The 16,754-nt window shown below is 32.4% G+C and overlaps 1 protein-coding gene across 7 annotated transcripts in view; it reads left to right on the top strand.

Moving 5' to 3' along the window:
* Positions 1-16,754, top strand: part of ANKRD17 (ankyrin repeat domain 17) — a 160,251-nt gene that overhangs the window by 30,653 nt on the left and 112,844 nt on the right. The window contains exon 1 of one of the 7 annotated variants that reach the window (XM_082727718.1): positions 5,182-5,313. The exons of 4 other annotated variants lie outside the window; for them this stretch is intronic. In XM_082727718.1, coding sequence (XP_082583844.1) covers positions 5,260-5,313 — 54 coding nt within the window. In that variant the 5' untranslated portion in view covers positions 5,182-5,259. Of the gene's footprint in view, positions 1-5,181; positions 5,314-16,754 lie in introns of those variants that run through there. 2 more of the 7 variants (XM_082727719.1, XM_082727722.1) reach the window with 2 other exon arrangements.

Consider the following 16,754-nt stretch of genomic DNA (forward strand, 5'->3'; position numbering starts at 1 on the left):
GGAAATGATGAGGAACTAAGGATAAATCTCGACGTGTATTTTAAAAACTGATGCTGATTTCTGATCTGGGTTTTTTAGATAGATTTGTATCAGTAATACTTAGTATTTCTATGGAAGCAGTCAGTCTCTTCTGTCAAAATATAAACTCAACTTCTTTAGAGTATGGTAGCATAAAAATTTAAATAAATATATGTATCAAGAAATGCACCCTATAGTTATATTTAGGCACTTGTAGTACATGTGCCCTTGCTTTGGGCATTGCTGGTCGCAGCATTATGAAATATTAGAGACAACACAAATGCCCATCAACAGGGAACTGATTAAATACAGTATAATTCTTCAGTGAAAATTTTAGCAGCTATCAAAATCAAAGTAATAGACCTGCACTGCTAACCTGAAACAATTATCATGGAGTATTAGATTTTAAAAATGGGGATGCAAAAAAGTATGCATAAGATGCTTCCACTTGTATAAAAAATAATCTGTACATCATGTGTGTAGGTAATTTCTAGAAGAATACACTAAATGTGCCTTTTAAGACGTGCTAAGAAGTAGGTTTAGTGTTCTCTTTATTTTCTTTTATAGGTGAGTGTTTTCCATGAACATATATTGCTTTAAACATCATAGTTTTGGGGTGCCTGGGTGGCTCAGTGGGTTAAGCCTCTGCCTTGGACTCAGGTCATATCTCAGGGTCCTGGAATCTAGCCCCACATCAGGCTCTCTTCTCAGCAGGGAGCCTGCTTCCCCCACTCTCTGCCTGCCTCTCTGCCTACTTGTGATCTCTCTCTCTGTCAAATAAATATATAAAATCTTAAAAAATTAAAAACCATAGTTAATAAAAAAGAGAGTAAACAATGATGGTAATGAAAAGAATATCACTGTGCTACATTAGATATCTAGAATCCTCAGTTGTTATTATGGCATGATTGGTTCAGGTAAAATCAGGGAGATAGTATTGTGGTTTTGGTTTTTTTTTTTTTTAAAGATTTTATTTATCAGAGAGAGGGCAAGTGAGCACAAACAATCTGGGGAAGCAGCAGACAGAGGGAGAAGCAGGCGCTCCCACCTGAGCAGTGAGCCCAGGGCACTGGGATCCTGACCTGATCCCGAGGGCAATCAACTGAGCCATTCAGGTGTCCCAAGAGAGTGTTGTTTTAATAATGTTGCTTTCAGAAATTTGACCAGATTTTATTAGTCTTTTAAGTTCTGTTTAATTCTTTAATATCTATTATTTTTAATATTATATTATTATATATTATATAAATATTAATATTTAGTATAATATTAAATGAGATGTTCTGAACATCTCATTTATGCTTGGTTCAGGTCATTTCACACTTGGGTTTCATGTTTCTGCTAAAATGTAACTTACAGGTAGAAAAAAGAAAAAGATATTACAAAGTAAGATTACATTTCACACATTTTGAGAGGTGAAGTTGTACATTTTTCTAGTAGTTTGCTTTTATGTAGGTTGGTGAAATTGTTCCTTTTGTTCTGCCACCAGTGATCTGCCCTTGTTTTGCTTGGGAATGTGGATTTTGAAAAGAAACAAAAAATTTGATGCAAATAAACTCCCTTTACAAGGAATTTTTTATTAAAATAGTTTTATATGGGGGAACACACATCAAACAAAGTGTACTTTAAGTCATACAAAATAGTGTTGCTTGCTTGTTTTGGACAGCACATTTCTGTGTGTGTGTGGGGGGGGTGCCTTATTCAAAGAAGCCAGTGGTGATCCTAAATAAAATTGCAATGCTAGGAGATTTCCTTTATCCAGTCTTGGTATTTATTGAGCTTCTTTTGTCCTTTCCCCTCTTTTTTATGAGAGGTTTTTCTCTTCACTTTGGACCTTTGAAAATCTTATTTATAGTATTTTCTTTTATGATTTGTTATTTGCATATGTTGGTTTCCATTTGTTTGCATAACTGTTCTATGTTAATTACTATTTGCACTTTAATGGTTTTGCTGTTGGCAAAAATGAAAGACTTTGTGCCATTGAAATCAGTTTAAGCAATTGGAAAAACAGTTTGGTTGCTTTTTTTTTGTTTGTTTTTGCCTAGGTGGTGAGGTTGAACTAGAAGAAAGATGGCTCATGTTGATAGTATTAGGATTTTAAGGCTGATACATTTGAATGTCTTCCACATTCTTTGCACAGAGTATTTTATGCTTTGGCATATAGGTCATCATAATAACAAAAAGGACCAGAAAATAAAATAAAAATAAATAATTGTTTTGCTTGTATAATAAAAATTTATAGAAATTCTGAAATATATATTCTGCTTATTGTATTGAGTATTTCTAGTATCATACTTCAGTGACCTAGTCATGGAACAAATGTTTTTGTCATCCAAAATTATTCCTAGTGGTAGCAGTAATTATTAGGGTTTATTACGGAATATCCAACAATTCCTATATTCATGGCATTTCTTGTTAATCAAATGTTTAAGGGCCTCCTCTATGTATACCAAAGACCATGCGGGCCCTGGGTTTATATTGGTGACAAAATGTTAACCTGTTTTCATCAAGCTTCTGATCTGTAGGAGCGAAAGAGATGATAAATGGGTATAAACATCCATAATCCCGGAGGAAAGCTGTAATCACATATTTTTTCATAAAAACTTAACAGTAGTTATCTGAAAAGATAAGAAACAGAAGGGAAGGAGAAAGTAAATGTTTTAATTGAGGCATAAGAGGCCTGATTCCTTAGCAAATAAAGTTGGAAAGCCTGTTCTATGTTTGTAGGAAATACAAGTGACCTAACGTAAGAGTTCTTTGAACTGAAACCTAACTTTGCTTGTTTATATTTGAGGAAGGTTTGAGAAAGTAAAACCTTGTTATTGACTTCTCTTAATCTAAGGGTGAAGCAATTTTTGATGCATAGAAATAATTGGCCTGGAAGAAAGGAAATAGTAAAAGCCATTTTGCTAGTTTCTTTTAAGCTCTGTCTGAACAATGGAAATTGTTTTGTTTCAGAAGCCTCCACAAATGCCAGGCATACACATACTTACATTGTAAGCACTACGTATGGCTGGAGGGAAAAAATATATATATATTTTTAGAAACAATATATATTTTTTGAAGATTTTATTTATTTCTTTGACAGAGACAGATCAGAAGTAGGCAGAGAGGAAGGCAGAGAGAGGAGGAAGCAGGTTCCCTGCTGAGCAGAGAGCCCGATGCGGGACTCGATCCCAGGACCCTGAGATCATGACCTGAGCTGAAAGCAGAGGCTTTAACCCACTGAGCTACCTAGGCGCCCCGGAGGGAAAATATTTTTAATAACAGTTGTTTTCCATCAGTTCCACACAGCCTTTGGAGTCAGACTGCTCTGGGTTTGAATTTCAACTCCTCTATAAAACTGTGCACACACTCTGAGATACGATTTCTTTATTTGTAAAAAGAGGATAATATTGCCTGGAGGAGGTTTCTTAGATGGAACACAGAGTCTGGAACCCACTGCCTGGGTTTAAATCTTAGCTCCTCAACTTAATTAGTTTAGTTGGGAATAAGTTGGGTGAATTTCTTAACCCCTTTGTGCCTTAGTTTCTACATATGTAGAATGGAGATAATAGTTCCTACCTTTCTTCTGGGATTATTGTGAGAATTAAATGAGTTAATACATACAAAGCACTTAAAATGGCATGTAGCATAGCGTAAGCATGATTTAATTCTTAGTGTTATTTTAAATTATTTTCACTTAGTAGGGTTATTATAAAGGTTAAATAACATGTTTATTAACAAAAAGGCCTCATTTTTCCTGACACATCAAACATACCCCCTAAATATCAGATATTAAGTAGTAGATAATTTTTCTCACTTAATATTCATATAGTAAGAAATTTATGACTTGAGAAAGATGCTGTTAAGAAATTTTATGCCTTACTGACTGTACCTAGAATTGTTTCTAATATAGGGAAGATACTGCATGTTGAATGAATGTTACACTGTTTACAGGTAAATAATCTGAGGCTCAAGAGAACTACAAAATCCTTTACCACTGAAACATGACATCATTTTGAGGAGACATTACTGGCACTGTCATTCACTTTCTCAGCTTAGATTTGGCCATATATGTTAATAATAACTCCCTTTCTAATATTTTTTCCTGCATTTTTCTTGCCCTTTAAAAATTCACTTTCTTCTATTAGGAAAATTAGACTAAAAGTATTCACCTTAGAATTATAATTAGATTGGTTAATCAGTACATTGAGGAATCACTTCAGTTTTAGTTTGTGTGACACTCCTATATGTGCACAGTTAATTTTATTTCTACCACAAAGCATAAAACATTGTTCTTTTTCCCATTGCATTTTTTCATATTCCAGATTTCATAAGGAAGAAATTTGACACAGTAACAAATTTTACTAAATTGAGGATCAGTTACAGTAATAAATATAATATAAATTGGCTCAGCTGTCAGTCACCAACTTTATTTGCTGTTTAATGATCCAGATACAGTGTTTCTGAATTTAATTTATCTGAAATATTTTAGTCTCTTATAGTATTTATGTTAAGGGGGCAAAAGGCCATTCTTTTGGTTAGTAAATGAAGTTAGAGATATTCTACGAAAATGAATATACCCATGACATGTTATGGCTTGCTTCAGTACTTGTAAGTCACTTGGATGTTGATTTCATTCTCTTAGATATTTCCAAACAGATTAGTTTAGTTTCTAGAATACCAGTTTGCTATTAAAAAAAAAAAAAATCTACGTTAAGAATTATTTTTGATACCCTTAAGTCAGCACCTGTAATGTGTATGTTATATAATACATTTGCCTGATGTAGCAAATTCTTAATTTGGTATTACCTTGCCTCCTTCTTTGCATGTTTAATGCAGCCATTAATCTCACTACAAGGCTTTACTAAGGATAAATTGCTACGTAACCCACTTCAACCTCTTTTGTTCAACCAGGAAGCCAGACGTGTTTAAATAGCTTTAAAAAAATGTATGATTATTCCTTTTTTGGAAATTTTAGGATTTTAAATTTTGGTATGGTAAAATAGGGGACTTTATTTATTTTTTCTGTTGAAATTACTTGACAGAAGTTTGCTTTGGAATAGAGCTTCTGTATCTTTAAAAAATACACAGTGAGTCACCCCCTGCTCTTTTGGTAGATGCCTGGCTAGTGAACAGCTAAGCTGCTTTAGGCATGTAATAGAACATTCCATTTCCTGTTCCCTTGCTGACACAGAGGAGTGTTCCTGCTGGCAATGATCTAATCATAGTGCAGTAAGAAACATGGCAGTTTGATAAAACATGGTGGAGACAGCGGCTGAAATGGAAGCATATGTTCTAGAAGACATTCTTGAGGTAGGGCTAGGTTTGTAAATGAAATGAAAGTTGAAATCTGAACAAAGAAATCTTATCTGCCGGAATTATTTTGCAGATGAATAGATTAGAGGAGAGAGCAAAGAGAGACAGAGCATAAAAGCAAGATATGGTCAGACCTTATTCCTTGTGAGAATGTGCCAGTCGGGTTCACATGATTACTAAACAAGTCTAGAATTATTTTGTTTGAACTTCATGTTTTGTAAATTGTAAATATATGTTTGATAGAAAAAGAAAAAAGGGCCTCGGACTTCATAAAAAAACGATGGCTGGTGGTGACCTTTAGATTAACTCATTAGAAGGTGGGGTCTACAAAGCAGCTTTCGGTAGGTTTAGTGTCATATGTCTTAGAATTCATTTACATATCTAAGCCCGAAGCTCTGCTGGCTGTTAACTATTAGAAACAGCTGATTATTTTTGTTTCTAGAGTAAAATTAAGCATATATATCAGTCTGATTGCTTAATTTAGCTGGTACATTCTGGTTCTGGATTTTTCGTGTGACTTTGACATTATGAAATAAATTGTTAAGTTAAAAAATAAAAGACCCTAAAATTTAAGCCAATAATGCTTGAGAGTTCACAATAAATATCTACATTTGACTCATGAGGATTTTAAATTAATTTCCTTTTTTTCCTTGGTTGTATCAATTTTATAAGAACCTATTTGAGTATAAATCAGTTCCAGGAATACATGTCAAAGTAAAACTGTAATGGGCTTTGGCCTTGGTTGTAGTATAACTATAAAACATTAGTATTTATAGGTGTAGATATATTTAATGCCCATTTTAAAATCTATGGATGTGTAGATTTTTTCCTCCCTCGTTAAAAAAATACTGTTTAATTAAGATAAAGAGGCTCATGATGGTGAGTGGTATTCCTAATACTTACACCGTTAAGACAGTTTATTAAATATTTCACTGTCTTCAGGAAGAGACTGTATTAGAGTGGAAAGGGCTTGGGAAAATAGGCTGCAAAGGGAAGCTAGGCGGGGTTAGCAGGAGAAAAAAGCCTATGCGCATTATAAAGTGCTGCATGATCAATGAGCATTTTCTGGAGTCCCTCAGTGTGTGCTTGGAGCTGACATTGCAGCAAGTCTCCTGGTTGTTCTGCAGAATGAAAACTGATTCCATTGTATTATTTCGCTCCTTGCAGACACCTGCCAACATACTCTTTCCCCCTTTCCTAAGAGCTTATTGTCTGAGTTGAATTCTCTGGTTAATTTCCATTCTTTTCTCTTTCTCTCTCTTTTTAAACTTTGATACTATTGAGTTTTCTTTATTTTTTTTTTTAAATACTATTGAGTTTTCTTAGAAATGGTATGAATTACACTAGAAATAGTGGTATGTACTTTCAAGAAGTAACTTCAGTAATTAGGAGTGGTCACATGACTTAGTGATTCAGTTTAAACACGTCTGATTAGATTATAAAGTACTAGTGGTACATTTTAACGTGCTTTTTAATTTTGTGTGGATTTTAAAGAACAGTTACAGATTACAATAAATCTACTTGATGTTTTCGTTAGCTATTTAAAATTTCAGTATATAACAGATATTACAAGTCTTATTTATTATCTGAGAAAAACCCACTTGAGTGTAATTTTGTGTGTTTTGTATAGGTTTTTGTAATATTGTCTCAGAAACTGGCTTTTCATTATTTCCATTAAAATTGTTTAATGTTATGTTTTTATATTATATAATTTGTTCATATTACTAGTTATTAAAATAACCTCTAACTTTAATTGTTTTTTCTAATTTTCTATCTCAGTTTGTTTCCCATATACCTGTTGCATTAAACCATACTGAGTTTTCTCTTTATTTGTATTATTTAATTCAACTATTTGTCAATAATTGGCATACTAAATGAGAAAAATTACCAAGCAGTAATAAAATATGCTTCTTTTCCAAAATTATAAGTAGTCATAATGACCTAAGAGAATAACTTGTTAGCTCTGGAGCTAAATGTAACATTTTTTAAAGTACTGCAGGTGAAGAGCATTCTACACTGCAAGCTTTCCAGAAAATTATTTTTTCTTCTTTTGAAAAGAGTTAACTCCTTGTATACATGTCCAATAATGAATAATGAAGTGTGTCATATATCTCAGAGTGACAATTTTATTATTATACCTAATACTGAGCTATTTAGTATTAAGTTTGTCACCATAATGTTCATTTTTGTGGCTTTATTGGACATATGGAATTTTATGTAGATATCTGCTTATTTATGTTAAACATTGGATCCATTCTATTTTTTTCTGCCTTCAAGTATAACGTGGTCCTTTTAATCATTCATTTTTTGAAGATGCTCTTATTAAATCTTAGTAAAAAGAAAAAAAAATCAGTATCAGTGAATATAGTGCAAATAGATTCTCATAATGCTATAGTTTACCTTTTAAATTGTTATTATTTATTCTATATACCCATATGTATTTAACTTGAATTTTTAAGTCTACTTCAAAATCTTAAGTAAAATACATTAAGTTTCTAAAACTTATAATCAAATTGGAAAAGGTTGTTTTCAACTTAATATCATCGCTTCTCAGCTGCCCAAGATAATGGATTAAATTGAGTAACTTCTTCATTTACATTATCCAAATAATCCAGTCAGTAATTTTCTTTTCCAAACCAAAGTGTTTGTGTTGTTTTTGCTCACCTTAACTAACACTTGAGAAGGTAGCCAACTACAGATAATAGAAAGGGCTTAGGAGTCTATATAAATCTCTTTCTCTCTTTTTTTTTTGGTTTGTTTGTATTATGTTTGCTGAGACAGGATTATAATTTTAGAATTTTGATGCTTTCTGTACAGGTCATATATAATAAGGGATTTTCGTATGTAGATCAATGAGAAAATTGTCCTCCCAGACTTTTTTTGTATGTTCCATATTTGTGTGACCAAATACTGTGTATATAAGCTGGAGAGGTTTGTGTATTAGCTCTTTATATGATAACATGAATCATATGAGAGGTCATTTCAGGAACTTGATTATATATATTCTAGTTTTATTGTTTATAATTAAACCAATTTCAATAGTTTTCTTTAAGAATTATTTTACAAATGAGAAAATTTCACAAATATTTTTATCTTAATTTTAATCAAATTCAGAATACTTTTTTCAGGGTATTAGCCTTTGATACATTTTTGTTTTAAAAAGGTAGCAGTTTTATGAAAATAGGAATATTAAATATAGTAACTAATGCCCAGTCTTGTTCCTTCTTCAGACCAAAGCCACAGTTTCTAGCTTCATCTGTACTTGATTTTATAAGTTGTGTTTAAGCTGAAAGCCCCAACTCTGTTTGTTTCTTAAAGAAAAATCCAGGGTATTAAGCATTTGGCTGAACCCTTTAGCATAGAACTAAATTAAGGGTCATATTTAAACGTAGGAAGTAGATTTGTTATGAAACCATTTCTTGCTCTGTATTTATCATGACATCAGAGGGGTTTTGCTTTTGTTTTTGTTTTTAAATAAGATTGAAAGAGTCACAGGGAAGTTGTTTCCTTTTGATTTATCAATGTGATAGGCTAATGGTAAATTACAGTGCATTTTAGTTCAAACAGGGGTAATCCACTTTCTATTTACCATGAAAATTATTTTTAGTATAATATCTCCATGAAGTAGACTCTTTGAACAGGTACTTGCTATATATCTTTTTATTCTGTAGAATATATTGTATCAGCAAGTCTTCAATGGATTTCTAAAGTTCTCTATTTAGTATAATCATGGTAACATTTTCACAAGGAAGTGTTGGAGTAACTCTTAGAACACAAGTTTAAGTTGATCTAGAGACATAAGAGTTCAGTTAAATATGTAAATTTTTGAACTGATATAAGTAGCATTTTCCATTCATTAAGAGGTTTTGAAAGATTAGACATGTTGAATAGATTGAATCTTATAACTTCACTCTAGTATTTATTGAGTACCTTAGTCCAGCTAATTTTGCTTCACAAAGTTCTGCCATTGGTTTTTAAATATTCTTGAATTCAAGATGCATTCAACTGTGTATTTGAATGCTAGTATTTTACTTCATTTGTTCATTTGAATAATTTGAAACCCATGTTTTCAGCATTCTTAGTTTTTCAGTAAGCATATGTTTTCTTTTATCTAAGCTCATATTTTTCTTTGTTTAAGCACCTGTAGGTTATCTAATTTACCCTTATTTATGTAATTGTTAGGCATATTTATGAACGTTGGGCTATCCAGAAAGTCTCCTGGATTCTGTTCTCTGTTTTTTGTCCTTAAAGATTTTTCTATTTCCATTTAAATGAGTATGTTGTGTACGTATGGATGTTTGAATACATATAACACACTCATATATATGCTCGCATATACTTTACATACACACATTCATGTCACTGCTATATTATACATTATGAATTCTTTTATTTGAAAATTGTGTTTATCTTGGAGGGAGGGGCAGAAGTTGCAACATTGCTTTCATACACCAAATTTGGGGGAAGCATGGGGGAACGAGATGCATTATATTAGTTTATAATCCCTGTAAAGAAGACTAATGTTTTAGCAGAGTATGAAAGCTCCAGACAGTTTGCAAAAATATAACTAGAAATGGGTGAATTAATCTGTTACTCTCATGTGAGAGTGCGGGCAGGATTGTACCGATGCTACTAGTCCCATGTTAATCCATCATAATGCAGTGGTTAATGCATTGCTGTGGTGTGTGAATTAGGAAAGGTCTGCATCATGTATTATTTGCATATAAATGCAAAAACATTGGCACTTTCCTGGTTCTGTGTTGTTCGGGGTCCTTGTTCTGGCACTTGACTAAAGAACTCATTCTAATAGGAAATGAATTGGTCACTACAGAGTTGGTGAGGGTCAAAGTTCTGCTTAACCGCTGATGATACTTGGTTTATATAGCTTCCAGATTTTCAAAGACAAAGACCTTTCAAGAGGTGTTCATAAATGTTAAATGTCCATCAGATAACTTGGTTTAATGAATGGTTAGATCAATATTGGTCACTAATAATTTGATTTTGGATAGAATCAGCTGGTTATATAAGGGTATATGTTGTACATTGGATACTCACATAGTTTTACGGTGGCATTAGTAACTGAGCACATTAGTTACCATTTATTGAAATTTTTAGTTGTTATACAGAGGGACTGTGCTGAGTACTCCATAAGTATTGTTTTATTTAATCCTCTAAATGACTCTCTGAAGGGGTAGGTATCCATTTCCTAGAATGTTTATAAGGAATAAATGAGATTATTGGTATAAAGATTTAGTGCAGCACTTAGCACATAGTTAATACTTGATTGTGTTTTTTAAAGTGATGATGACCCTCATATACTATTTTATTTTAGTATCATCCCCCATTTGGCAAACGAAGAAAACTTTAGCTTCAGAGATGATTAGAGTAGCAGTTCTCAAATTTTTTGAACTCAGGACTCTTTGACACTTTTGTAAATAATTGGGGACTCATTAGAATCTGTGTTTATGAGTTATATTTATCAATAATTAATATTAGAAATTAAAATCTAAAACCATTAACATTCATCAAAAATTAATATAAACCCATTACATGTTAACATATTTTTATAAAAAATAACTTCTGAGGGAAAAAAAATTATTTTGAAGGACGTCTAAGAAGAAAATCTGATCTTACATGAGGATATAAAAGGAAGAATGTTTTAATAACCCTTTCAGATAATTATATGGATATTTTTTGGTATCACTCCTAAAACTACACAAATGCTAGTTTCCTAAAGATTAGTTGCAATGTGGAATTTTTAAAAAATACTATCAGGGAATTTTCTGAACTTTGTTAGATTAAAATCCACTGATTTGGTGTACATTTTGAATGGATTTGGTACTCATGCATGAGTTTGTAACGTTATACATTGATCACTTGGAAAATGATTTCTAACATACTGACTTCCAAATATTGCTACCTTTCATTCTGCAGTATTAAAAAAAAAAAAAAAGTATTTGCTAATACCACCACTTACGTTACAAAAGTCAAAAACACATTCATAGTGTCGGGTAAATTTTCCAAAATTCTAATTTTTGCTTGAAGGCTTGAATTTATTACTGATGACAAAGAAAGTGAGTTCTTTTCCTTGAAATGACTGGCTCACTTCATTCTTTTTGAGAAAATGTCTGCCAAATAAATATGAATAACTGTAGTCTGTCTCAAGTAAAAATGATATTCCGTGAAAAAAACTATTGGTTTAGCTCCCATTTACACAAGTGTTTGTCTTGAGATAACCACCATACCTACATAGCTATACTGCTATAGTATACCTATACCTATACATTTCTGCTACATACCTATAGCAGAAATGTTTTCCATTTTGTCACAAAGAATATTAAAATGTCATATATTCAAGGTTGGAAATTTAAAAATTAATACTTTTTACTGCTTTGTAATGGAAACTGGCTTTCTCTCCTGTCCCCCCCCCCCCCATTTTAAATTATGAGTACATACCAGAAAAGAATATGGTTGGTACTGTGACCTTGATTCGTATTCAGGAACCAGCAGTTTTACTCACCATTATTTCTATATCAGTGTAAATATCAGCACAGTAAGGCAGGCAAATAACATCTTATTATTATAAGAATAGTTTTGACCTCGTAGGTGCTCTGGAAAAGTCAGGGATCCCCAGGGATATTGTGGACCACACTTGAGTAACACCTGTTTTACAGTATATTGCCCAGGTTCATAATTGATAAGGACATAAAACTGATTTAAGTCTGATTCAAATGTTTTCTTTTACCATTTTATCAAATTTCTTAACATCACATAGTCCCACCTTCTTTCATCTCTCTTAACACTCCCTCTAGGATTTCTCTACCCTTCAACTATAATAAAGCATGTTTAAGAAGTGGGAAGAACTTTATGTGGAAATTTAATTAATTTCTTAAAATTTTAAGTCCTAGGTTAGTCATTCAGAATTTGTGAAAAAGGAGTTTGAGGACTCCTAAGTGAAATTGAGTGAAAGGAGAGGCTAGAAATAAGTAGAAAATGGTTTTACTTGTACAGTAACATTAAATGTAACACTTTGGATTTTGATACAGTTATTAAAAACTGAAATGGTTTTGTAAATTCTCTCATCTTGTTATGATTCTTCTGAATAATTAGGAAAGCAGTTCATAAATTTATTTGATACTCATATTTTAGCAAATGAAACAAATATATGAAATAGTTGTAAAATTTGAATTTTTTTTTAAGATTTATTTATTCAAGAGACTGAGAGAATGCAATAGCAGGGGGAGAGATGGAGGGGAAGCCGACTTCCCTATGAGCGGGGAGCCCAGTGTGGGGTTCTGTCTCCCAACCAGAAAGAACATGACCTGAGCCTAAACACAAGATCCGATGCTCAACTAACTGAGCTACCCAGGCACCCCTTGAATATTTCTCATTTTAAAGGCTATTGGTTGCTTTGCTCTGTCCTTTGACAGGTACCAGCTGGTTTTCAGCCAGTCCAGAGAAGTTTTTTTCTGTGGGACTAGTTCTGTTTTATATTGTCTATGAAATTGAAAAATAAGATTCAGATAATGTACATCTTGGTCATCCAAAAGCTAAGCCGTTTGTTTCAAATTCCTTTGCACACTAGCAAAATTATATTATTCAAAATCTAATTTATACCTTTCTTTGTATTTATATAAACATGTGTATTTTGTGTGCCCTACGTTTTGCCACAGTTTAATTTAAATTGGCATTGAAATCATGTGTTCCAATAGGAAATGAGGAATGTCAGTAACATCTCTACATCTCCTGTCTTTTCCACTTCTTGGATGCCAGTAATTCTTCTTCCTACTTCCAGATTCTAAAGGATTGTTGAGATGAGGAACAGTGTACAGCCAGTGGTAAATGGCTTGTTGGTTTTCTCTGCTGTCTTAATTTTTGTTTAGTTTCTGACCTTTTATGATTTAGCCTCTTTGAATCTGGATGCCTGCTGTCCACTTTGACTTTTTTTTTCCTCCTACAGATTGTCTAGATTCTGATCCTCTACTTGATGTTTGGATATTGTGGTCAAACTGAGTCTTTGATTCACACAGATATTCTCATTTGTTGACTTTTCATTCCTCTAAGCTAGTGTTTATCCTTAGTTCTAACCTTGAATTTGTCCTGTTGCCACTTCCCCAGTCCTTGTCACATGTTCTGCATTTTTAATTTATGCCCTATCATCATAACAAAGACCAGCCAGTATGTATTTGTGTAACTGTGTAAGCAAGTTTGAGAAGTAGAGTTTCTAAATTCTTACATTTCATAAGGAAATATTGGTTAGGTTTTTCCTAACCTAAGCATACTGGTGTTTAAGTGTTCACACATATTGAAAAGTTTTCCTTCTTAATATTATGTCACATTTCTGTAATATTTTGTTATCTTCTTAAAATATTTTTTCAGTTTCTCTTTCCTGTTGTTAGTTTTCTCTGTGAAATTAAGTAAGTGGAAACAACAGTGGATAGAAAGTTGGTCTCCCATAAAACTGTATCCATTTAAAGAACCAAAATATTAAGATCAAGCCCCACATATGTCTTTAAAAATATCTTGGCAGGTGAATCATCACATTATAAAAATGAGTTATAAATATAAATCTTCTCTAAAGTGAGTGAGTGCTGAATTATGTTGACATTTATTTTAAAATAATATTTAGTGGGTTTTTTCATTGTCTTGAGTTTATAGTGTTACCACCATATGATTTTTCTGTGAGTAGTTTTATTCTTCTTGGTGTCTTTAGTGACTTGTATATTGAGCACTTAAATGCTTGTTTCTTATTTTAATTTGAGGTGTTCTTGTCTAGGGAAGGAACCACCTACCTTTTAACATTTAGAAGTTCTTCGAACTCTTAACCTTGCTTAGGTGTATACTGTACATGGAATAAGGAAGAAGAAAAAGTCATTCATACTACTCAAATCAAATCAACCCAGATGATCAAAGGTTATAGTTTTAGGGTAAATTATCTTTGTTATTTGAAGTAAATATTTTTTTAATTCTTGATTTTCTTACTCTCTAAAGTTAAATTGTACCATATAGATTCTCTGCAATCCCTTCTAAACAAGTCTATAACTAGCCCTCTTAAAGTGTTGGCTTTAATAACTTCCAAACAAAAAGTTTGAGGTGATGGTCCGATATATTTCAAAACCTTTATAACCTGTTTTACTGCTTTCTTTCACATTAAAGAATGAAATTTAAACTCATTTTTACACTTGATCTATTATATAACTTCTTTCTACCCACCCATCTTTATCTTTACCATATTTTTTTTTCTGAACTGCTTCCCTTTACATTGTATTCTAATATTCTGTTACTGCTCACATTGTCTACTGGCTACCCTCTTACTATCTATTCATTCTTCAACATTCTACTCTTTTCTTAGGGTTTCCTCTCCGTAGTCTCCCTTTCAAGTTCATTATGTCCCACCATTTAATGTTCTTAAAAAGTTACAGGAGACTGGGGCAGCTGGGTGCCTCAGTGGGTTAAAGCCTCTGCCTTCGGCTCAGGTCATGATCCCAGGGTTCCCACATCAGGCTCTCTGCTCAGCAGGGAGCCTGCTTCCTTCTCTTTCTCCCCCTGCTTCTCTGCCTAGTTGTGATCTCTGTCTTTCAAATAAATAAATAAAATCTTAAAAAAAAAGTTACATGAGACTGTACATGTAAAATATTATATGGTCTGTATTATGTCCTTGGTTAAATGGACATTCTCTAATATGGCTACCTTGGCTCTCATTAAATTTTTAAAAAATTATTTATGCCTTTATGTAAAAGATATTTCATCCTCAAAAGAATTTGAAGTAGCTTTTAAGAGTAAATACTCCAAAAGTACAAATGGCAAAATTAGTAAATTTAAGATCAAAGATAAAAGTAGTGTATAGAAATGTATAAACAGTATGCGGTTGCTAACTTAGATCAAATTAGCTGGCAACCAGAGCTAAATTGGAAATTTAATGAGTTTTGAGTTTTGAATTATCCATAAATTCCACAGGCATACTAGAGGATCTGGAAAAGTGATACATTTTGTGCACTTTAGGTCTCAGAAATAATTTCTGTTTGGGCCTTGTAATGGAGCTACTTTGTGTTATAGTAAATAATGTCTTCAGCATTACAAAAACAGACAAACTTCATATTGTTTCTATAGAATGTAAGCCTAGGAGTTACGATAAAATGCAATTGAATTAAAAAAAAAAATGTACCCTTGAGTATTCAGTTTTCTGATGGTCTGGTTTGTTCCAAGATAAAATTTAGAGCAGAGGTTGCAGATAGGTGGTTTCTTGGCCAAATCAGACTTTGAAATGTGTTTTGGATAGCTGATACAATGTTGGCCCATAAAATGACCGTTTATTTACAATTTCTTTCAGCACTGTAGTATTTTGTTTTTATTACTAATTTGCTAAGAATTTTTATCATTGTATCATCAGGTACTTCTATTAGTATCTTGAGATGATCTTATTATTTTCCTTCTTTACTCTGTTATGAATTATTTAAATTAACTTACAGATTTTAAGCCAGCTTAGTATTCTTGGGATAAACTGCATTGTGACCTTCATATATGACCCTTTTTCGGATATGGCTGAGTCTGATTTACTTTTGTGTTGTTAAGGATTATCGTTCTTCACAAAGTACAGTGTTCTTTACTTTCCTTTTTCAAATAAAACCTTTGACCATTTTTTTGTATCAGAAAGATGTTAGCCTCATAAAGTGACTGGGAGTGTTATCTTCCTGTTCTGTTTTCTAAAAGCTTGTGTATAAGTGAATTTTTGATTGAATTGTCCAGTGAAGTAATCTGCAATTAGTGTTTTGTTTGTGGGAACATTGTTAAAAAAATTCAGTTTCTTTGATTCATATAGATAGAACTATTTAGCTTTTTTCTCTGTCAGTTTTGGTAATTTGTAAATCTTTTAAGGAACCTATTTCAGTCTAAGTTGTTGAATTAATTAAGAGTTGTTTGTAATAGTTTTGTACTCTTTAAAATGATGGTAGCAGCTATAATAATGTCCCTTCTTTCAATTCTGCTTCTGGTAATTTACATTTTCTTTTTTCTAGCAGAGTTTAATATGAAATTTGTCTCTTTTATTTTTGGTAAACTAAGTTTTTAATTTCATGTCATCAGTTTTTCTATTCATTTTCTATTTCATTAATTTCTGCTCTTAGATTGCCTTAGATTGCCTTTGTACTTTCTTTGTATTTAATTTGTTCTTCTTACTCTAGGCACTTTAAGTGGAAGCCTAGGTTAGTCTTTTTAATATTCATTCTTTTCTACTCTGAGTATTAAAAGCTATGTCTTTTATGCACTGCCTTAGTTATATACATGCTACAAATTTCAAAGTGTTGTATTTTCATTATCATTTAGTTCTAAATGTATAATTTCCCTTGTGATTTCCTCTTTGACTTAATCTGCCTTTCTTACCTGGGGTTTCATGGGCAAATTAAGCTCTAATTCTTAAGACATCTCTCTTTCCTGTTCAT

This window comes from Mustela nivalis, assembly GCF_964662115.1.
Source record: "Mustela nivalis genome assembly, chromosome: 4".
NCBI lineage: Eukaryota > Metazoa > Chordata > Mammalia > Carnivora > Mustelidae > Mustela > Mustela nivalis.